Below are 24,596 nucleotides of genomic sequence, written 5' to 3' on the forward strand. Positions count from 1 at the left end.
AATTTTAACTTAAATAAGTTACTTTTATTTATGTGTTGTGCATTTATTACAGAACAATACCACGTCAGAACAACGTCTGTCGGGTCCTCTAGTAATTATGTATAAATTAAAACAATGATATTACAGTCATAAAAACCAAAGTGAACATAATTGGTTAACAGAGATTCAAAACAAAATACTGTAATTAAATGCATTGTTTATAGAGAAAATAAGATTAATACAAGAATATCAGGCGTTTAAATTTAATATAAACGTCTATATTGCCAGTAATAAAACATACCGTAATTGTCATCAAGCGTTAGTAATAAAACATATTAAATAGTAAAATAATTCTTCTGTTCAATAATAAAAGCAAGAATAAATTATTTTAATTCATTCAGTTTAAGTGCTTTAATTTTTAAAGCTCTCGCAGTAAACTTAAATATTCCATTTATTTTATAGTGTTAGCTCCTGGGTTCGAATCCTAGTAAAGCGTGACATTTTTTCTTACGCTACAAAATTTCCATTAAATATTCTCTCGAACTTACGTGATAAATTTATTAATCAACTGGAAAGGAACATTTTTATTTATTTATTCTAAATAAATAAAAATGTTATTAATGAAGAAAAAATATATTAAAAAAATATAGGTTAACTGTCTAAAAAAAACTGCAAAAAGGTAGGGCTGAAAACGTTTTTCAAAAAGACAAAATTCATGTCAGACATCAGAGTTTCCACCAAGTTTCTAAAAACTGAAAAATCACCAGTCATTAAATTTAAATATCTGATGAAATAATCTAAAATAATAGTTTATATAAAAAATCTGATCAAATAAAAACGAGAAAAATTAAATTGGACTAGACTAACGACGGATTGGTTTGCTTGGAATTTCTCCCGCCACCAGCCCATTTAGTCGCCCTAAAGCATAAGACCAATATCTGTGCCACAAAACCCTAACCAGCCGGGCTGTCCGAACTACCTACCACGAAAGATGCTCTTGATAAATGATTGAAACACTTTGAAGCCGGCAGTCGAAAACATTAAAGCCGGAACATCAAATTCGAGCTCGAGCCGCCGAAGGTCACGGAGTAACCTGTCTCTGGCGTAGGCGTATCGCACACGTAGAGTTAAATGGGAAGTAAACCCTTAAAACTTATAACAAAACAAAACTTATACTTATTACTTATGACTTATAACAAAACTTATAAAGAATTTAATTTTGAAAATAATGGTATACGGTAAGGTAATAAAAAAAAAGAGAAGTTAGAAAATTTAGATTTTTATTTAAAAATAGTACATTAGACCAAAGTGCATTATACGTACCAGTTTATAATAAATGAACCCGCCATTTTCAACACATTTCTCGGCACGCTTCTAAACTGCTTTTGTTCAGAAATATCTACAAGTTTTGTTTAAAACTATATATTTCTATTACCCATTTAACAAAGTTATTGCACGTCAAACATAAAAAACATGTTTTTTTTAACCCGAATTTATTGGTTTTCACCACAGATCTCTCTAAAACTCCTGCAGATACGGTTCTGGGATCTATTTGAATAGATTTTACAGGTCAAAAATTATAATAAATCACTAATTCTGGGCCTTAATTAACGGCCTAAAAATTTCAGTACGATCTCATTTCACCGGATTAGCTGAAATTTGAGCGATATATTTCACTAGCCGTAACTACCAAACGAAGTATTTTAAGACATATGTTTATATGAACTTTTCCATAATTTTAGCGAGTAGAATAAATTATGAAAATTCCGGGAGAACTTCGTGAAACACTCTGTATGTATCGTCGCGTGTTAGCGGCTCGATCAGGATATTGAGAGATTTATAATTGAAAATGTTTATATAATTACAATCTATTGGTTTAAAAAACATAAATAAATAAGACAAATCAATTATAATGACAGTAGTAATAATAATAATAATAGTAAACGTCAATCATAAAACAAATAATATAAAAAGTATAGTTATCACAACCACAATAATAATAGAATAACAGACAATAAAAAAGCATCTAACAATAAGAATAATGATAATAATAAATAATAACAATATTAAATATCAATAACAATGTCCCCATGGCAGAGAGAAGACGGCTGGGGCCCTTCCCAATAACAGTTGATGGGGTAGTAGTCCAATCCCGAGAGACTGCCAAATATTTTGGGACACGGTTAGATTGTAAACGATAGTTTACGAATCATGTACGGGAGACATGTGAGAAGGACGGACGGGCCGTCAAGAACCCCATTAGACTGATGTCAAATGTTGGAGGACCTCGAACGAGCAAGAGGAGGCTCTACCCCAGGTGGCCAATTCGGTTTTGCTTTATGGTACTCCGGTTTGGGCAAGATCAGTGTTTGTAGAACGTAATAAAAAGCGCTTGGAAAGTGTTCAGCGTCGGGTGGCCCTAAGGGTAGCATCAGCATACGCCTCGTTGTCTACAGAGACAGTGCTGGTGATTACAGGCATGCCAGCAACGTAACAATTAATAAAGGCTACTACGATGAATTATCATGGGAAGCCTAAGGAGGAGGTAAGAGCGACTGTCACCAGAGACTGGTAGGCCAAGTGAATGCGTCCATTACGGGGAGGTGGACGCATTGCTTGATTCCATGTACAGAGCCGTGGGCCGGGAGAGATTTTGGTGAACTGAGGTTCTAGCTCACCCAATTCCTGACCGGGCACAGGGCCTTCCGCTCCTATGTACATGGAAGGAGAAGATCGGAGGATCCTCTGTGTCCATACTGCCAAGAACTTGACAATCCTGAACATGTCATTTTTCAGTGCTTAAGGTGGGAGGAGAAACGTTGCCGCTGCGTTGCAGTCACGGGGCAGATTATGGTAAATGACATAATAGACACCATATTGAAAAACCAGTACCACTTTAAAACAGTTGCGGATTCGCGGCAGGGGTCCTGCAAACTAAATCCGGAAACAGAGGAACTGATGGATACTTCCAGGTGGATCTTGTACAGAGTACCGCAATACAAGGTCTTCAGATAGAAACAGAAGAAGATGACCAGAGGTTCGGAGGGTGAAAGACAGTTCTCTGCGAGCCGTCGTTCGTCCGCGCTTGCGTGGATGGGCGATAGTGATGAAGCACGGAGACTCTATATGCCTCTGGCCCCTTTACTCAGGTTCGCTATACCGGTCTTGTTACAATATATATATATTCGTTCAGAGTGAATAAGATTTAAAAATATTTGAAAAGCAAGTATTTAAAAAGCAGATATATATATATATATATTTAAATCTTATTCACTCAGAACGAATATATATATATCTGCTTTTTAAATACTTGCATCTAATTATTTTCTGCATGAGTTTAGTCAGAATTTTTTTAAAAATAATAATGAATGAGAATTTTTTTTTTCAAAATATATCATAATTTAGATAAACAATGTAATAAATTTTCATGAAAATCGATCATTTTGACTAAAAAATATACTATCGGAAACAAAGGCTCCTTTCATTCCGTTATCGCATAATACTGAATATATTAATTTTAATGGAAAGACGTTGTTATTCTTTATCGGTAAAGAATCTTTTAGTACCATTTTTAAAATGAAGTGCATTGATTACATTTATTTAATTAACATTAATTCTTTTAAAATATTTTTATAAACATAAAAAACTTATTAGTAATCAGTTTTAATAAAAAGACTCACAAAAAGCTAATTTTAAAAAAAACTTAAATTCTACTTTTTAATCCGTGATGAAGCCAAAAAAAAATTTAAAAAAGAAAAAAAGAAAGGTTTAAATAAAAAGTTGGGCGCGATGTTCCGATAGGTCTTCTCCATTCAATAACATGCAAGTTTTCCGGTGGAAGAAATTCTGTTCCCTTTACTTTTCTTCAACGCGCCTTAATGAACAAACACCTTTAAATTACTTCTTATTAAAAAAATGCATTTAACTTGATTTTTTTTAATAAAATAAATATTTAACAAAAAAATAGCGATGATAATCCTTCAGAGTATCAAATTTATTATATTTGTGTATACGGTCATTCGGTAAAATTGTTTCACGTGAAAAACTCCGGTATAAAATGCTATACCAAGCCTAGATTGCATTGCAGAGATGCATTAGACTACGAATTGAATTTTTTTAGACTCTTTCCGCCATAAAAGGTTAGCTTTTATGTTAGCTAGAATAGTGTAGACTAACAGTTCCCAACCTTTTCGACTTGTGGAGCCCTTTTTAGAATCAATTTCTATGGCGGATCCCCTTAGACCTACCATATGTCGTACAAGTTAAAAACATCATTATGTGTTTAGGATTGATGTTACTTGGAGTACAGAGAAAGAAGAGAGAATAAGAGTAAATTTAAGAGATATATTTAAACAATCGGGCAATGTCCAAGGCACGAAATTTATATTTTAAAAACTTTGAAATTTACTATAACATTTCAACTACCACTAATAGATATGACATTGTCAAATGTTTGACAGTACGTTCTGGATGTAATGTTGCAATTTTCTTATTTTGATTCTACTTTTTGTTTCTTATTCTTTAATATCATTCAATTTTTATTTATTTTCCTGAAGCGGACATGAAGTCCCTGGGGAGTGCACGGAACCAGGTAGGGAAATTACTGGTGTGGACTATTCCATATTAGTGTTCCCCATTTTTTTGACAAACATTCATCAATAAACCAAATTCGCAATCGATTTTAAAACATAAAAACTATAAGTAAAAAGAAAAAATTAATCTAGAACAGAACTTACTCAATGATTTAAGCTTTATTCAGGCGGGTATCTGGATTAATGTATTTCACGGAATCGTGTAATTAGATCTCTCACAAAAAAAAATTCCGGGATGTAGAGCTTGTTGCAAACCACAATAAATTTGTCCTAGAAGCGTTTTCATAGAGACAACACATTTTCGGCGATGGGGGTATGCATTTGTTTAGTTGCTTCTTCGCGCTTAGTTTATTTGTTACTGTATTTGTATGAGTGTGTGCCTGTGTAAGTATCCCACCCTTTTTTTTTTTGGGCAGGAAGAAGAAAAATTGGCGCCCAGACTCCCAGCAGCCCTCGCTACTGAGTCTGTGAGGTTCCCGTCAGAGGCGGGGACTCGCTAAAAAAACTCTCCCTATCAAACAACAAGCCCCAGTACCCGCCTCGATGGCATTATCCCGGGACGCGTTGTTCACCAGGACGGGTCACCTGAAAAATGGGTTAAACGTCTCACATACCTCATCGATGGCAGCGATCCGAGGACCCCTGCCACCTCCGCAAACAAGCTGTCCCTTCTCGGCCTTCCCCATGTATACTTGATCCCCCTGTTTGATAGGATCTGTATCCTCTGCTCTTTACAAACAGCGCACACTGGGAGGTGTAGAAGAAAACCTCTCCACCGCACCCTCATACCAATGGGTGATGCCAAACAACGTGTTCATCGAAGATCAAGGAAGCGGGTGGATCGAGAAGTTCCAAACACTTCAACAGTGGTGGCGACCCGGAGGACCCCACCATTTCCATGCACGTACTATCCCCTCACAACCCCCAAGCTACCATTCTCTTCTTCAAGGCCTTTTGCTTAAACTTTCTCAAACCATTCCTGGAATTTCCTCTACCCGCGCTGTCCAGCTTCTTTCTGCATCTGCCAAAACGCAGAGCTCTACACCAGACGGAAGCCGTATATAAAATCGTGAACGAAACCAACGAAGCGATCGTTCTTCTCTTCGATGTCACCGGCCCGCCGATGCTGGTCATTATCCTCGCAATTGCTGCAGCTGGCCTGCCCACCTAGTTTACCACTTCATCCCTGTGCACGGTAAATCTTCTGTTCCTGTCCAGCCAGACGTCAAGGTATTTAGCTCTCATCATTGGCCGGACAGAAATTCCATCCACTTCGACGAAGAAATCCGCGACAGCTTTGCGTCCCATCATGGCAATCGCTTTAGTTTTGTCCGTAACAAGGCAGAGCCCTCTGTCTTCAAGTCATTCACTAATTAACTTTATCACATAATTCGCCTTATGTACAATCTCATTCACAACTTTGGCAGAGATAACCAATGCCAAATCATCGGCATAACCGATCGCCTAGACACCCTCTGGCAGTACCAAACCCAGAACACCACTGAAAACAATATCCCAAATTAGAGGTCCCAAATTGGACCCCTACGGAACCCCTTTGCACATGGTATGAACAATCTTCTTTTTCCTTCTGCAGTAGCCGCGACAGTCCTTTCCTTCAACCATTCCTGAATGATTCTTACAAGACAGGGGCTTGATTCTTTCTCCTTTCGAGCTTCTGGTAGTTGCCCTCCAGGTAACACTCCCAAACGCATTACGAACGTCTTTTGTACGTGTGTAAACGGCATTTGCTTGTCTGTCTGTGTGTGCGTCCCACTTAGCTTAGCAACGGAATATACCGATCACTAGCGGAAAGTATCGATTCGTTAGTACATGTCTCGTGGTGGTCAGGCGTATACTTGTTATATTATTATATATAGATATATCGCATATTTATCAATATTTGCGAAATATATATTAATAATATATATTTAAATGTATGTGATTGTTTTTCTTCATAAAATCGATTATTTATGTTAAGACTCAGGTTTCATTTCCTCCTTTTTTATTTGAAAAAATTAAAAATTTTTCACTTTTTTCTTACTCTTTATAAATTTTTACCCTTTCTTTTACTGTTTATAGATTCTCACTTTTTTGTTACTCTTTTTAAATGAATTTGTCTAATGTTCTATTGTTAGTCAGTCTTGTAAAATTATAAAATTAATTATAAAATTTTACTACCGCAATTCATTAATTCAATATCGTAGCAGTTCTTAAAACACAACTATTTTCGATACAAATAAATCCATACTGAAAATACTATCGATTATTCATTTATAATCGTATATATGATTTTTTTTTTTTTTGGCCTTGTAGTTACAGTAAAGATACATATAGACAAAATACGTGGATAAAATCAAATGGTAAACAATAACAAAAAGTAGAAGAATTTTAAATCCTATATATCCACGCTTCGATCGCTACTACCGCTTATTAAAGAGAACATCAGTTTTCAATGAAGCCTTTGGTTTTTTGGAGCATTATCAACGACATGGGGTTCAAATGGAAAAACCTTAAGAAGAAAATTTATAAAATCGGGACTTAGCCTACGTTATTTAATTAAAGAGTACCGTAACCAAAACAGACCTGTTACTTACACGAACGAATCATATGTACATGCTAGTCATACCAAGCCGATATCGTGGAGTGACGGCTCTGACCGCAACCTTGCTGATCCTATTTCTAAAGGCAACCGTGTTTATATTATTCATGCCGGTTTCGAAAATGGTTTCGTCAGGAATGCGCGCTTCTTCTGCAGAACAATAAAGATAGTAAAAAAGTTATTTTTGAGGTAAAATTAACTTTGAAAAAACGGCCATTTTTAACGGTTTTTCGGTTTTTTTGCAGTAATTAATCAACGGAATTCAACTTTTAAAGGCTTAAATTATTTTTACTGGAAATACCCAACGCTTTTATTCAGAAAATATTCGCCTAAAATGTTTACCTTGGCCTATAAAAAACCGATTTTCACCACCTTTCAACGGACGCTATTTTGTCCAGTTAGCGAAAATTTTGTTCAGTCGCGCATATACACAGGTTATAACTACCTTAATGTACAACTCTATGTACGTCCCTAAACTCTTCTAATTTTCCTCAAAAATCGTCCTTTTTCCGTTATTGATTCGACTGAGAGCGCAAGCTGGTTTCTGTAAGTTAATCAGTGTTGACACTCGCCCAGAGCTACCAATATAAATTTCAACATTTTTCCATTTTCCTGAATCTCTCTCTCTCTCTCTCTCTCTCTCTCTCTCTCTCTCTCTCTCTCTCTCTCTCTCTTTCTCTTTCTCTCTCTCTCTCTCTCTCTCTCTCTCTCTCTCTCTCTCTCTCTCTCTCTCTCTCTCTCTCTCTCTCTCTCTCTCTCTCTCTCTCTCTCTCTCTCTCTCTTTCTTTCTTTCTTTCTTTCTTTCTTTCTATATATATATATATATATAAATCAAATTAGTAAAATACGTAGAATTATTTCTTTTAAAAATTATATTATTAGAAAATAATGCACTAGATAGGGAATCTTGGAGAGCTGCATCAAACCAGTCAAATTACTGAAGACAAAAAAAAAGAAAATAATGAGATAACATTTAAAAAAAATTTGTTGTGGAAACCATATGATTTCCTTGTACGCCTATTAAGATACATATACACATTTTTAAAAGTACATAAAATTTTATTTCACTAATAACTTCTGATATTTTTTCTTTATTACTATCACTGAATTATTATTTACTGTAGGTTTTTTTTTACAATCGGTGGTTAATAATTATTATTAAATCAATAAATTTAAATTAAGTTAAAAAAAAAAAATCAAGTTGGATTCGAATCGATGTGCCTTCCCCTTATAAGATCCAAATATTTCATTAACTAAAATTTTATTTGGCTATAATTCTGTAATCAATGAAAACAAGTAGTATCGCTTATAATATATTGTTGAAATGCTGTAATGAGAGCATATATAACTGTAGGTAAAAAAAAATCTAAAAACCAATTTTTTTTTTATTTTGAGCTTTTTTTGACACTTTTGGTTCAGTCAATTGTAATCAAAACTGGAGGTGCCCAACTAGATGTTACAACAGTGCTAAATCCAAAATTTCAACATCCTACGACTAATCGTTTTTGAGTTATGCGAGATACATTCGTACAGACGTCACCCCGAAACTAGTCAAAATGGATTCATGGTTGGTTAAAAATGGATATTTCCGTTGAAATCTGTAAACCGAAATTTTTCGTGATAACAATACTTTCTTTACTTCGTACAAGGAAGTTATTAATTAAAAATTGGTTAAAAATGTAAAACTTAAATAATTTCGAGTAAAATTAATAGTTTCATATAGGTTAACACCTTTCTTCTAAATTAGCGCTATGTATCATATGTTCATGAATAAAGAAAAAATAATATATATATATATACAGATTATTTAAAATTAAAATAAATACACACATAGTTAAAAAGAAAGGAAAGCATAAACTACTTTCTGTATAAAATAAAAAATCTATTCCAGTTACTTTTATTTAGGATTACGTTATGAAAATTTAAAACATGACGATGTTCTGAAAATGTAATTTTGTTCTTTCGTATTTATTGTTTGTATAAGATATATATTTCTATATATATATATATATATATATATACATTCATATACTTGTAATATAATCCTTTCGTTCTAAGAAAAAGACAGAGTACACTCGTGTTGTAAACGCTTTCCAACGCAGGCAGTCTTTTTTTAATACGTTTTTTCCAGACAAGCACGATAAAAGAACACTTTAATTTTTAAAATGTTTTAAGACTCTATTCTATCAAGATAAAAAAGCTGCAAAGAAGAGAAGAGAGTTTTCCCTCCCTCTTTGCGTTACTCAAAGAATTATATCAATTTTTAATGTCGTAATTATACCCCGAATCAGTACTTAAAAGTTGTCATATTTTTAATTTTAAATGTACCTAATTAATAATTAATGAATTAAAAAACAAAAACATTATGTATTAAATAATAAACTTGAAAGTAATTAGTTTCACTTGTTCTGATATAAAGATATAGAGTAAAATTAATATTTATTCAGGTACTAAAAACGATAGAAAACTGATTCATGTTAAAACTTTCTACTCATTTTATACAATAAAAAAGATTTTTATCGCTGAGTAACTTTATTATACAAATCTAGAAATATTTCATAAAAAAATAAATAAATAAAAATGTTCACAACTCATTCTTTATTGTATTTTTAATTCACTAAGTAATAAACTCTATCAGATTTGACTTATGATCATCTAATACGAGGTCTGTTCAGAATATAATCGAACTTTATTTTTTTTAACTTTATAATTAATTTCACATATTATTGCTCCTTGTTCCCTTCAAAGTACTCCCTTCCCCTACTCACACACTTTCCCCAGAGACGTTTCCACTTCGCGAAGCAGTCCTAGAAGCTTAATTTGAAATGACCTTTAAGGTCCTTGACGAATTTGCTTATAATGTCATCAACAGTCTCAAAACGGCGTCCTTTCATCACCGATTTTAATTTCGGAAATAGAAAAAAATCGCAAGGAGCCAGGTCTGGCGAGTCGGGAAGTTTAGGGAGGGCAGTCATCTGATTTTTGGCACAAAACTGACAAATTGACAAAGCTGAATGTGTGCTGTGTCGTGATGAAGGAACCATGAGTTGTCTCGCCACAACTCGGTCTCTTTTTTCCAAATTTTTTCAGGTAACCGTTGTAAAACACCTTGATAGTATGCACGGTTCACTGTTTCACGTTGAGGCAAGAATTCAAAATGCACTGTTCCATTAAAATCGAAAAAACAGAGAGCATCGCTTTAACATTGCAACGAGACTGACGTGCTTTTTTGGGGCGTTGAGATCCTTTGCCGATCCATTGATATGATTGAACTTTGTCTCGATGTCATAGCCTTAAACCCGGCTTTAGTCTCTCGTTATGATCCTTTGCATGAATGTTTTATCGTCTTGTTTAAGAAGTTGCCTGCAAACGTCCACTCGATGTACTTTCTGCTGTTCAGTCATGAAAAGAGAAACAAACTTTGCTGCGACTCGATTCGTATTCAATTTTTCGTTCAAAATGTTACGACATAAGCCAATGGTGATGCTAACCTCTTCTGCAAGTTCTCTGACAGTCAATCGGCGATTTGTACGCACCAAATCGTTGATTTTCTGAACGCGAGTGTCATCACTTGAAGTCGAAGGCCTTCCTGATGGAGGGTCATCTTCAATTGACTGACGACCATTTTTAAATCGTAAAAACCATTCGTAATATTGCGTACGACCCAGACCATCATCTCAGTAAGGTTGTTTCAAAAGTTGAAACGTTTATGTGAAAGTTTTCCCCAGTTTCACGCAAAAATTTTACGTCGTATCGTCGCTCCTGAAAATCGCACATTACAAAAATCGCTACTAACACTTAAAATAACTTACACTCAAATAACAATTACACGAAAAATAAACGAGATATTAACAATCCAAGAACATGTGGTTACAGATGAGGTTATGCGGAACACAATGTTGCCAATCGCACGTCACTAAATATCTCCATTGGTTCATAGTTGAAAATGTTTGGTTATTTTCTGAACAGACTTCGTATTACTAAAATTATTATTATTATCCCACATTTTCACAGCTTTTACTTTTGCCGGTGACATTCCTTAAACTCGGAGTAATTTATACCAACGAGATTAGACTTGCTATTGTTGACTATAAGTGCCTTCCGGGCAACATAGCAGGTGTCAATTATCACGTTCCTTTGCATTAGCGCGTGGGTCTTCCACTGGATCTTCAGTTTTTCAAGACTGTAGTACAAAGTAGATGGTATTATTCCCTCCGCAGATATAATTATCGGGATTATATAAACTTCTTTTTGATTCCACATTTCTTTTATTTCAAAAGCAAGATCTGTATATTTGTGCAGCTTCTCATTGCGTTTAGTGTTGATGTTGTTACTTGATGGGACGGCTACGTCTATTAGGTAAGTTACTTTTTCCATCTTATCAACTACTACTATATCTGGCTTATTACGGTTGATGGGTTTTGCTGTTACAATTCCCTGGTTCCAGAAAATTTTTGCGTTGTTGTTCTCCAAAAAGGAGGCTGGCTCATAGGTATAGTAGGGCCCTTTTTGAAACTCTCAACTTGTATCTATCGCAGAGTTCTATGTGTACAATTTTTGCCACGTGTTGTGCCTCCTGGTGTACTCCGTCGGAGCTAGAATCGAACAACCAGTGATTATATGGTCTACCGTTTCATTGTGTCGCATACATAGCCTACATTTGTTGTTGATATTTTCTTTAAAAATAACTCTCTTATAATTTCTTGTTGCTACTACTTGATCCTGTATGCTACATATAAACCCCACCGTCTCGGAATGTAACTTTCCTTGCACAAGCCAATTATTTGAAGCTGCTTTGTCGACTCCTTCCTGCTCTAGACGATGCCGATATCTCCCATGCAGCTCTTTTCTTCCCCAATCTAGAATTTTATCTGCATTGCTCTACTTGCTACTCCTGTTGGCTAGGTTTTAATGGCGTATAGTTTTGTATAGTTATTATTATTATTTTTTTTTTTATCTGTTTTTATGGGAATTACTGCTAGGGTCATTAGCCCTCGTCATATTCATTAAAAGAGGTTAGTATCACCATCAGGGTCGTCATATGTAAGGGTGTAGAATAAAGTCACCCTTAGTATCTTGATGTTTCGCCTGATCTTTTCGTATTTTTCTTAGGCACACTTGTTAACTATTAAAAATAAAAGTATCTGCAATGAAATCTTTGCAAAATCGCACCCCCACGCCAAAAAATACTCCAAACTACTACTGCTATGTGTAACGTCACAGGTGAGCGGTAGAATTAAATTAATGAATAATATTTAAAGTAAAAAAAGGAACTCGTTTTGGCCGGGTCTCGAATCCGATCGTCCGGTCGACTCGGTACTTGGTGAGTTAAGCCTCCCGGCTACACCAGCCTCCCGACCGTACAAGTAAAATCTGTTCTACGTAAGTTGTGAAATTACATTAGTATATTTAGTGCCGACCGTCGCCGCTAGTACCGCCACACCTGTGTGAATTAAATAGGTATGCGCGCACTTTAATTAGAATTGAATTAAATTAACGAAAAAGTATTATAGTTAAATAAAATGATAAATATTTTAAATTAAGGTGTGTGTAAGCCATGAAACAACCCACAGTTGTAGGACTTTCCCGGAACGCGGCTTTACCCGGTATAGCTACAACTATGTTGTCAGCTTTTTTCTTGACGACACTGTAACTGACAAATTCGCTCGCCAAGTTGTAGGGAGCTTAGTTCAAAATTGGGTTATCTTAACATGCTGTATTTGGCCTATCTTGTAATTTTCACGTTCTGTCAAAAATTTTTCCCCACTTCTAATTGTCTTAAAAAGTTTTTTTTTGGACTTCTAATCTTTATTTTTGTCGTTTAATTTATTTAAATTAAAAAAGATAAAGATGCTACCATTTGCTGATGATATAGTAATTCTAGCCGAGAGTAAAAAGGATTTAGAAGAAACAATGAAAGGCATAGATGAAGTCCTACGCAAGAACTATCGCATGAAAATAAACAAGAACAAAACAAAAGTAATGAAGTGTAGTAGAAATAACAAAGAAGGACCACTTAATGTGAAAATAGGAGGAGAAAAGATTACAGAGATAGAAGAATTTTGTTATTTGGGAAGTAGAATTACTAAAGATGGACGAAGCAGGAGCGATATAAAATGGCGAATAGCACAAGCTAAACGAGCCTTCAGTAAGAAATATAATTTGTTTACATCAAAAATTATTTAAATATCAGGAAAAGATTTTGAAAGTGTATGTTTGGAGTGTCGCTTTATATGGAAGTGAAACTTGGACGATCGGAGTATCTGAGAAGAAAAGATTAGAAGCTTTTGAAATGCGGTGCTATAGGAGAATGTTAAAAATCAGATGGGTGGATAAAGTGACAAATGAAGAGGTATTGCGGCAAATAGATGAAGAAAGAAGCATTTGGAAAAATATAGTTAAAAGAAGAGACAGACTTATAGGCCACATACTAAGGCATCCTGAAATAGTCGCTTTGATATTGGAAGGACAGGTAGAAGGAAAAAATTGTTTAGGCAGGCCACGTTTGGAATATGTAAAACAAATTGTTAGGGGTGTAGGATGTAGAGGGTATACTGAAATGAAACGACTAGCACTAGATAGGGAATCTTGGAGAGCTGCATCAAACCAGTCAAATGACTGAAGACAAAAAAAAAAAAATTAAAAAATTGTTTGATATCTTTCGGAATATGATAAAGCTTTGTTAAAAGAAATCAAAAATATGATTTAATAATATAGATAAATTCTTTTTGCTGCGAGTTTTTAAAAATTGAATATTGTAAGAAGCATTTTTTTATCATTAGTTTTAAATAGCTTCGTAATTTTACATGAAATATTATAAAGTATGAAATCATTTTTTATCATAATTTCAATTTAAATTTCTAGGTTATCTATAAATACAAATATATGCATATATATATATTCGTATACCATTATTTCTTAAAACATTTGAAACTAAAGAAAAACAAATTTAACTTTGTTGATTAGATATTTCATTAAGATAGTAAAGCATTTAAAATATTTTAATTAGCTATGTAAAAACTAAATGAACGTAAACATTTTAAAATCTCGTAATACACAGGAAAGATTTAAATTCTAACAACAAAAAAAAGAAGGAAAATAGTAGAATTAAAATACCTTATATTAAAACAGATTATTTTGTGTTTCTTACAATGTATTCACTCGTTACTGTATCTTATGTAACTGTATGTATTAAATTATTTTCTGTATTTGACATTTTTTAGTTATCCCATGAGGGACTCTTGGAGAATTGGGAGAGGTCTTATACCAATAAGTAGATAATTTATTAAATTTCATTTTCTATATTTAATAGGTGAAAAATTATTTAAAGGTTTCGATAATCAATCTATTCCATATTGTCTTCTAAAGGTTTTTTTTTTTTTATTTTATACACATATCTATGACAAAATTAATTAAATCCTAAAAATCAATCAAACTCTGATTTCATCAATAATTTTTCCATAAAATTCTCTCTTCGATTATTCGCCTTAGACCACTTCATTTCGAACCTCATGAACCAATGTAATATTTAACATCGCCTATTAACATCGCACTTCAAAGACTTTCCCGATCGTCCTTGTTTCACGTAACTATTAGTAAATGTATTTTTACTTTGCCGTTTTGATATCGCTACAGCTCTAGAAGGGAAAGTATTGCAATCGGTCAGATTTGGGCATATACGGTTTTCACCGGATCTTGACGTTTTCACACCTCTCGTTTCTTTCTTGTAGATCTGTCTTATGACAGGTTTCAATAGGATGCTCTCCACTGTTCTCGGTCAAAAGCGTCATCCTTCATTTCTCTGTGACTTCTCCCGTTCTTGATATCCTCCAGCATTCCCATCCGTCTTCTTTCCCTTTCTCGTTTACATTCTATCTTTCTTTCGATTATCGTTCTCAGCAGGCAGTCTCTTTGTAAGATATGTTCCAACCAATATGTTTTCCTCTTTTTTTATTGTTGGAGAACAAACCAAAAAGTCGGAAAACCAATCCATTGTATTGTTGCTATTACGTCGGTGATTCTATTTTGGATTTTTGGTTTTTCGTTTATGTTTCTTTATTTTATTTCTGTGTTTAAATTTATTTTATTTCTAGGTATTTAAATTTGTCTGTGGTTTTTTCTTACTTGCGGTCGTTAAGGGTGATGTGATTCGGTTTTTTAATGGCGATGGGCATTAATAAATGCCTCGTATGTCTGGGTCCTGTAGCCGCAACATTTACCGACTCCATAACCTTTTGAGTTGCGTCTACAGACGACCTACCCTTGAAAAAACCAAATTGTCTTTCTGATAATCCACCTAACCATAATAAATAACCATCTTCATAATAAAAAATTAACGCATGTCAGGAGTACAACAAACAACGATGAATGAAGTGGTTTTTTACTACCCGATTCGTTAAATTATTCACCTAAAAAAAAATACAGTATTACAAAATTATATATCGACATCCCGAACCCAACAAAATAAAATTGAACCGAAATTCATTGTACCTTATGAGCGTAATCGAAATTATTTTTACCGAAAATTATATAAATCTTACTAAAGGTTTAATAGAGCATACGTAAATCATTACATCATTGCTCTTAGAGAAAGTAATTATGACTGATTCTTTCAGATAGTTTTCGTGCAGTACAACCGTAAGAATTACAGTCAGTGCGTATTCAGTTGTGATACAATACATAAGAACTCGGGCTCTACTTGGTGGGGAATAATCCAGCCTATTTTAATGTGTTTATAACGTAACAAAAATGTAATTTTATGAGAAAAAATTTATGTACTTGTAATATTATTTTTAAATAAACCTATTTTACTCGTTCATTGCTAACGAACATTTTTAAAAAAAAAAAGTAATATAGGTTTTAAAATATTCGAATTTTTCACGGTTTTAAAGTTTCTACCGTAAATTTTATCCTTGATTTTTTAACTTAAAACGAAAAAATATATTTTTTCGTTCTAGCTCACACTGGACCAGCGTATATAATTGCTGAGACAACCACCGATGATATAATGCGTCTTTTTGAGGCACTAGGTCCCCTGTGATTCGCCATCACTCCCACTATGGTCGATGTCCTGTTACTGGCTTTCTTCAGCAATTCATCCGCATGCGCCGTGTACTCGCTTGACCTGTCTAGCCAAATACCTTGATACTTGGCCTTCCTAGAGGGGGCAACGGCATGCCCATCCACATTAACGCTAAAAAGTTGGCATATACCTTCTCCATGTCATCGGCAGTACAACTGTTTTTTACGTAGACAGACGGAGTCCTCTAAGTCTCATCCATTCCACGATCCTTCCCAGAGTAGAGTTCGCTAACGTCAACACCACTTGCAGCCTCTTCACCGACACTACGATGGCCAGGTCGCCTGCAAACGCTACCATTTTCACTCCCGGTGGACAAATTATTCTTAATAGGCCGTCAAAGGCCACATTCCACAACAAGGGGCTCAATATTGATTCTTGGGGTACCCCACGCTCCAGTTTTACATCCCAACCCCGTAGGGGAAGACACCCTTTCTTTTTCCTGTTTAGCCTACGGTAACTACCGTTTAGATAATTCTTAAGAGGATGAATGAGGATGATATGTATGAGTGTAAATGAAGTGTAGTCTTGTACATTCTCAGTTCGACCGTTCCTGAGAAGTGTGGTTAATTGAAAAACCCAACCACCAAAGAACACCGGTATCCACGATCTAGCATTCAAATCCGTGTAAAAATAACTGGCTTTACTAGGACTTGAACGCTGTAAGGGGAAGACACCTGCCTAGTGACGTTCCGGTCGCCACACCACCCCTCCCGTTCCTAGCACTGTTGCGATTTAACGGGACTCCAGTTTTACAACCATCTCCTCTCCTTCTTCCGCCATTATAATCATCTCCTTTTCCAACAGGTATTCTTGGACTATTCATATCAGATATGGATCCAGCCACTTTCATCTCATCCAGTTGGCTACAAATTGCGCCTCATCTTGAACTATTAAAAGATTTTTTATATTTATGGAGAAATAACGGATTGAAAAATAAAAATGGTCGGCCATTTTGTAATTTGCAAAATTATTTAAGTCCTGATTTTTTGGTAATTTTAAAACATTGTTACAAAGAGGCTTACAAAATATTAATGATTCGTTTATCCGAACTTGATATATAAATGTTTATATAAAAATAACGAAATGGCGGACAGGGGGAGAAATTCCCATTTTTTTCTAAGGATATTTTTTGTTTAGTTTTACAAGTAGAATTCGAAAAAATTAGTCAGCCCATCAGTTTAGAAACACTGTATATAATATTGTTCATTATATATTATGATTTAACGTGTGATTATGTATACTCATTTATGATTACGTATTATTTACTTTAATGAATATAGTTTATTCCATTTAATTTTTTTTATGTTTAGAAAACCCTTTAAATTTTAAAGGACGGACTTCAGTTCGGCATTTAAACTACGTGCTGAGGTTTAAAATAGTCTATCGCTGGAATGTTTTAAGTATTAAATAGATAGATACCTTCAAAATAAATTATAAGTTTAATTATATATGATTTTGTTTGGCGGTTAAAATAATAAAAAGGAAAATCGTTATTAAAAAAAAGTAATTTTAAAGAAAGAAATTTGTACTTTACAGTCGTGTATGAAGAATGCCAGATCCTTACGATTATTAAATATGTGTTTGAAGGGAACCGGTAAAAAGAAAAAGAGAAAGGCTATGTTTTAAGTAGGCGAGATAAAAAAATTTGGTGAAATGCTGTTTCAGGTACCGATACAATAAAAGGACATGTAAAATAAAAATGAACCATGTTTCGAAGAAGTGAATAACTCAATAGCTGTGTAAAAGTCGTAAAACACGCCTTCATAATCTCCAGGGAGGTTGCTACCTACAATTTGTTTTAGAGTACTACAAATAGGTATTTTATAATAGGCTTTGTAAACTAGAACAACGGTTTTATTTTTCTGCTAAAAAATATTCTTTCGTTCATTTACACAGAAATCTTGTGTTTCTCGTTAAAATAAATCTAAAAGTATATCCAAGCTAATGATAAAAATAATCATAATTTACGGTTTATAAACGCTTTTCCGTTTTTTTTTTTTTTTTTTATTTCATATATATAAAAAAATTGTTTTAATTTTATGAAATGTTGTTCTAAATAGCGATAAAAATAAATTATAAAAATGCTAGTAATTTTATTCATATCCTATACAAAAAGAAAAAATATATATTTGTTTCTCTTCATCATTTTTTAAAGAACAGCAATTATACATGTGCATAGCATTTTACAAATATGGAGCGGTAGAAAAAAACGAATAGTACCTCTTTTAAAATCAATATTTCTGTCAGTGTATTGATATGAGTATTACTTTGCAACTATTTACGTTGTCACCACCAGTAGAGGCAATCAAATCTAGTGGAATATATTATTATATTTAAATATATGTCGTCCTCGTCGTCTCGGTTTATAGAAAATTAAATAAATTTTATATGAAAAAGTGCTGCCGGTTTTACGTTCAAGGATATAAACGTTATATTTACTTATTCAGATATTACGGTACAAAATACTAGAAAATAGGTATTGAATAAAGGAAAGTAATCGGTCAACATCGGTGCATTTTTCGACATTTAGACTCAAATGAAGAGGTATTGTGGCAAATAGATGAAGAAAGAAGCATTTGGAAAAATATAGTTAAAAGAAGAGACAGACTTATAGGCCACATACTAAGGTATCCTGGAATAGTCGCTTTAATATTGGAATGACAGGTAAAAGGAAAAAATTGTGTAGGCAGGCCACGTTTGGAATATGTAAAACAAATTGTTAGGGATGTAGGATGTAGGAGGTATACCGAAATGAAACGACTAGCACTAGAAAGGGAATCTTGGAGAGCTGCATCAAACCAGTCAAATGACTGAAGACAAAAAAAAGGAGCTAGAAGGTGGTACAGTCCCTTCTTGGGTTTTTAGACGTTACGAGTTGTTTTTTTTTTTTATAGTTATTTACTTGATTAACCAATCACTTTAGATATTTTTATTAGTTAAAGAAGTAAAAAATTAGTAAATAAGTTCATCGACTGATAATAGTTTCCAAATTTATTATTTGAGAAAAGATTAAGTTTTAATCTCTATGTAAATACTTGCTAAGTTCAGAAACATCTTTGGCAGATGTTTTTTTGTGGTTTTACTGCAATTTTTATTAATAAAATTACGGTAAGTGTCCTTAGCTAAAGAAGGAGAAGAAGCTTTGTTAAAAAAAATTGGTTATTAATCTTTTCTTAATTTTTAAAAGTGAAACTATTTAAATAATTTAAACGTTTTCTTTTTCGCATTATAAAATAATAAATAAATGCTTTCTTATCAGTTTAGGAAATGAATCTTAAAATTCATTCTTTATCTTTTTATAGGGACTCTGACGGTAAATATGAGTGTCCTTCTTCTAAGCTTGGCTTCTCCGGACGAATCCAGTCTGGTAAGTGGAAAAAATATTAATATATTTTACGTACCTAATAATTAATTATATCTATCTTCTAAGTTTTTTAGTTTTAATTTAATATTGTTAAAAATACTTATGAGATCGAGTGAATTATCAAGTTGTTAACAATGTACGAGAATCCTTCAATAATTTTTCAACCGTTAATCATGCTGCTTTTGTCACCACCGAAAATCCCAGCCTCCTATGGGGAGGGAGATAACTAAAAATAATGTTAAATGGAACGATTGGATTTTGACAAATCATTTTAAAGGGCATTGGAAATCAAATATTTTAATGTAGAAACATTCGGATTATGACAACCGTGGCTTATATTTAAAGTTTTTACGATTATTTTCAAAAGCGTTCAACATTATCTCTTAAATAACTGTTAGAGAGTGAAACATTATAACGTGAAATTTAACAAAATTCTTCTCCCTCAAAATGTTCTTTTTTCGGTACGAAAAACTCACTTCTGGTGTACTTCAAGCTGTGAAATTTCTTTTTCTTTGGTCATCAATCTAAAGACTGTTTTTAGCAGTTTAATATATTTTGTGCTTTCCGTTTTATGTATACGTAAGATTTACCGTGTACTTCATTAATTATTTGCAGCATATAATTGAATCTTGGTCTTCATCTTTGACGCTTTCCTCAATGGTGCTTTCTATTATAGTTTTTACGATTCCGTTCTAGCGCGCAATATGACCTATAAGTCCATCCCTTCATTTTCTGATTTTTTTTTTTAGTGCTTCTTTCTTTCCCCGTTTTGGTAACAACTTCCTCGTTCCTGACCCTTCAAAATTTTCCGATAGCACCACATTTTGAAGCTGTACGGTGTTATACTCTACACATAGGTCTTAAGGAAACTTTTCCTTATTGCCAGATTTGTTAACCGGTCGGTAGCTTCCTCTTAAAATGAAATAAATGCAACTTTCCAGAGCAATCTTACTTAAAATATCTTTCCCACTTCTTCCGTCGTTAAGTTTTAAACTGGCTATTAATAAAGATTAAATGGGCGATATTTTGATTAGAGTTGTAGTAGCCCGATGTTTTACATTAATTTTTTTCAATTCCTTTTAAAATGATACGTCACAATCTTTTCCTTCCCGTTTAAAATGTTTTACTTGTCCTCTTCCTCATGAGAATTGGAGTGTAACAATCTCATATAGAAAAATAAATTGCTTTGAGGTAGAAAGATTTAAATTTAATTTTCCTACGTTTAACATTTGAAAAGTTATTTAAGGGTTACCGTAATCTGAGATGTATGTGTTACATTAAAATTAAAAAATTTAAATTTGTTAAGTTATAGCTTAAGAAACACTTGATGAATAACTGAGTTTTTTATCATATTAATAAAACTTGCTTTTTCTTAAAATTTTTAGTTTGTGTTAGAAATGTTATTCAAAAAAACTTTTAGGAATTATTTACTTAAATTAATTATTAATTATTTATTTAAGTTTTTTACTTAAACTTTAGGAGCCCTTATTACCTGTGTGATATTGTAATGTCAACGTTCCATAACTTCATTAATAGATTACATTAAAAAAAATGTTTGTGTATAAAAATAAAATTTTACCTATTATATTATTTAATAAGTAACATTTTATTTTTTTATTTTTGTTTTGGTTAATTAAAAAATTCTAGCCGTTTTAAAAAAAAATTGACAAAAACGTTGTAATACATTCCTAGCATTGGTTATTTGTTCTTATATAGTGAAAAAAAATGATACATGAAAAAGGTTACCTAAATTTTTTCTGGTGGGGTTAATTTATGACGTTTTATTGTAAAATTATCATTATATGTTTAAATAAACCAAAAAATTACAGTTTTTAAAATTCAAAAGATCGGAATTTTAAATTTTTTCCTGTTCCCCACCTCCAAAATTTCCTTACAAGAGAATTTTTTGACTATTCTACGTTTACTACATTAAATGGAAAAAAACTAAACAAAATTTCACTAAAAAATGTACAACCAATAAAAAGTCATGTAGGATTTCTTTTTTTGAAATGGAGGGGGGTGAATTATGATGATTTTATTGTAACAAATTTATTATTTAAACTTTTAATAATATTACAAGTTTAAATAAACAAAAAGAAATTTGAAAAGTTAAGAAATCTATATTTTTAGATTTTGATCTGGTCTCCCACCCCCAATATGGCCCCAAATTATTTTTTTGTCGTTTTCATTACTCTTTTTTTCTGTTTAGCCTTTCTTATAAAGTAAGTTCCTTTGCCAGATTAATATATTATTTCCTTGGCAGGTGTTATTAAGTTGACATAAAAATAAAAAAAATTATGCAGGAATTTTTTTGTTTTGACTGAAAAGAGAATAGTAACAGTATTACGTTATAAAGTGTTTTTAGACACACCAGACACCCCATGTAGATACATGGGGTGTCTATTTGGTATTTTTATTTTATTACAAGAGGCACTTATGATGCCTAAATATATTCCTATTGCTATAGCAAGGCGATATTGCTATATAATATCATTTGTTTTACCACCGTAATGAATTACTACTTCAGAGGATGATATGTATGAATGTAAATGAAGTGTCTTACGGTCTCAGGTCGACCGTTCCTGAGATGTGTGGTTAATTGAAACCCGACCACTTTTATACTACTTTCCGTATGAAAGTAATTGCCTTTACTAGGATTTGAACCTTAAAACTTTCAACTTCGAAATTCGCTTCTTCGGTTGGTCCCTTGCATTACTATTATGCTTACGAAGACAAAAAAAATCGGTTAAAAACTGTACAACAAATAAAAAGATAGCTTTTTCGATTTTTGGGGAACGAGGAATTTTAGGGGAATTTTTTTTAAGTTGTAAGATAAGCATTCACGCATGTACTGAGTTAAATAAATATAAAATGAGGTTGTTTGCAAAATTTTTAGATAATTGACCCCTCCCAATCCCCCTTTCCCTTGCAGATATTGAAACTTATTAAGTTTCAAATATGCCGACACACGTACTACGAACATTATCCACTTTTTTCTTTTATTGGGATTCCTGGGTCATGAAACGTCTAGAAATTTTATTTTTGAGTACGGGTTAGTTAATATTGCTTTGATTAAGTTTGCGGTTTTGCTATCTAAACCTAATTCTGTTAATGTTCAAAAAAATAACTTTTGGTACACCGTAAGACGGAGGTAGATTTCACCGTTGCTAAGTGGGAGATAAAAAAGATTTCCACCTTAAAGTTAAGAAAAACTTCAAATTTATTCAATACGACAATGTTTGCATGTGCAGAAATGTTTCACATGTTTAGCATACGACAAGACCCATCTTCTTACAATTCCAGCAACATTTTTGTCATCCCTTGCCGTAAGGGTTGGTCATATTAAAACTTTTTTCAGACAAAAGTTTTAGGTAATGTTTAGAGGACTAACGAACACTTTAAACCTCCATACTGTGCCTATTAAGAGAGGTATGATTTTTTTTGTCTTCGATACCCCATTTTTCTACTCCCTGGGCAATGATTGATGATATCCAAAGCCTTTACTTAGATAAGTTTTAGGCTCTTATCCAAAGAATAGTAGAAACTTTAAATGAATTCGATATTTTCTTAATAAGAAAGTTATAGCTATATTTTGTTTTTGTTTTTTTAGAAAGCCCCCCACATTTCCAACCCCTTGGTTCGATTTTACCCATCAACGAACTCGACCGAGATTTTGTGTCGTTATATTTTATGTATTAATTTGAAAGTGATTGCTGCAAAATTACGGCAATTATCGTGTCCACAAGAAAATGAAATATATATTTGTAAATGTATATATAAACTTTTGAACTGACGGTGATTTTGGGGTCTGGGGAATGTGAGACGTGAAGATATGTCGAAATTTTCCGGAAGTCGAAAAATGATACTCATTACTATAGGTAGCTATGAAATCTATCTAAAAGTGATGTTCTATCTACCGAATCGTATGCTTTTTAAAAATCGATAAAAGTTATATGTTCTATTTTGACATGTACAGTATTCCATAATATTTTTGAGATTAAAGATTTGTTCTGCGCATGATTTATTTTTCCTAAATCCGCCCTGATATTCATCCGGCTGTAGCTCCAGTTGAGGTTCATCACGATTAAGAAGAGATTTAGATAGAATCTTGTATGTAACTTCCAAAAGCAAAATTCTCTTGTAGTTATTTGAGTCTGTTTTGGATCCTTTTTTTATGAAGCAGGTGGATAAGTGCAGTCGTTCAATCTTCGGGGATTTTTTCGTTATTCCATATTTCGCTAAAAATGTTTAATAGGGATTATTTTACATTTATGTTGGCCTTCTTTCACATTTCTGCTATAATTGAACTTTCCCCAGAAGCTTTATTATTCTTAAGCTCTTTAATTAAGTTTTGAATTTCATCCGAATTCGGGTGTGGAGGTTTTTACATTATGGTTGTTAATTTTGAAATTGAAATTTTTTTTGGTTTCTCACAATTTAATAAATTTCGAAAATATTTGGCTAAGATTTTACTGTTATCTGCGTTGTTATGTGATTTTTTACCATCTTCATCTTCTAACTAAAGATTTAGTAGAATATATTTAGTTCATTTTTGTTTAGATGTTTGTTAAAAGTCGGGTGAATTTTTATAATGTTTTCGTTTATTTGGTTTAAAAGTTCTTTTCCATTATTTTTTTTGACTTGTTTTATCTTTTTACCGACTTTTTTTCCTAAGGAAATTTTGCCTATTTTCCTCATTTTTAGTAGAGTTCCATTTTTCCAGGCTTTTTTTCTTATAAGATCGTCTCATTCTGACATCCACTACGCGTATTTTTTTAACTTTTTTACGTGATGTAGCACTCTCTGCATTTATTTTTATTATTAAGAAATATTTTTTTCAATGAATCGTGTATTTTTAATAGTATAGAAGGACATACATGGTTTTATAATTCTAATTAACTACAGGATGGAAAAATATTTATTAAAAGAAAAAGAAAGAAACAAGAATTTTCTTTAAAGTTGCTGGAAATCTTAAATTTT

At 32.9% G+C, this 24,596-nt stretch overlaps 1 protein-coding gene across 10 annotated transcripts in view; it reads left to right on the forward strand.

Moving 5' to 3' along the window:
• pHCl-1 (pH-sensitive chloride channel 1) overlaps window positions 1-24,596 on the forward strand; it is a 1,039,090-nt gene that overhangs the window by 752,769 nt on the left and 261,725 nt on the right. For all 10 annotated transcript variants that reach the window (XM_075374857.1, XM_075374859.1, XM_075374858.1 and 7 more), the window contains one exon: window positions 19,555-19,619. In XM_075374857.1, coding sequence (XP_075230972.1) covers window positions 19,555-19,619 — 65 coding nt within the window. The remainder of the gene's footprint in view (window positions 1-19,554; window positions 19,620-24,596) is intronic.

This window comes from Lycorma delicatula, chromosome 9 (assembly GCF_047948215.1).
Source record: "Lycorma delicatula isolate Av1 chromosome 9, ASM4794821v1, whole genome shotgun sequence".
Lineage (NCBI taxonomy): Eukaryota > Metazoa > Arthropoda > Insecta > Hemiptera > Fulgoridae > Lycorma > Lycorma delicatula.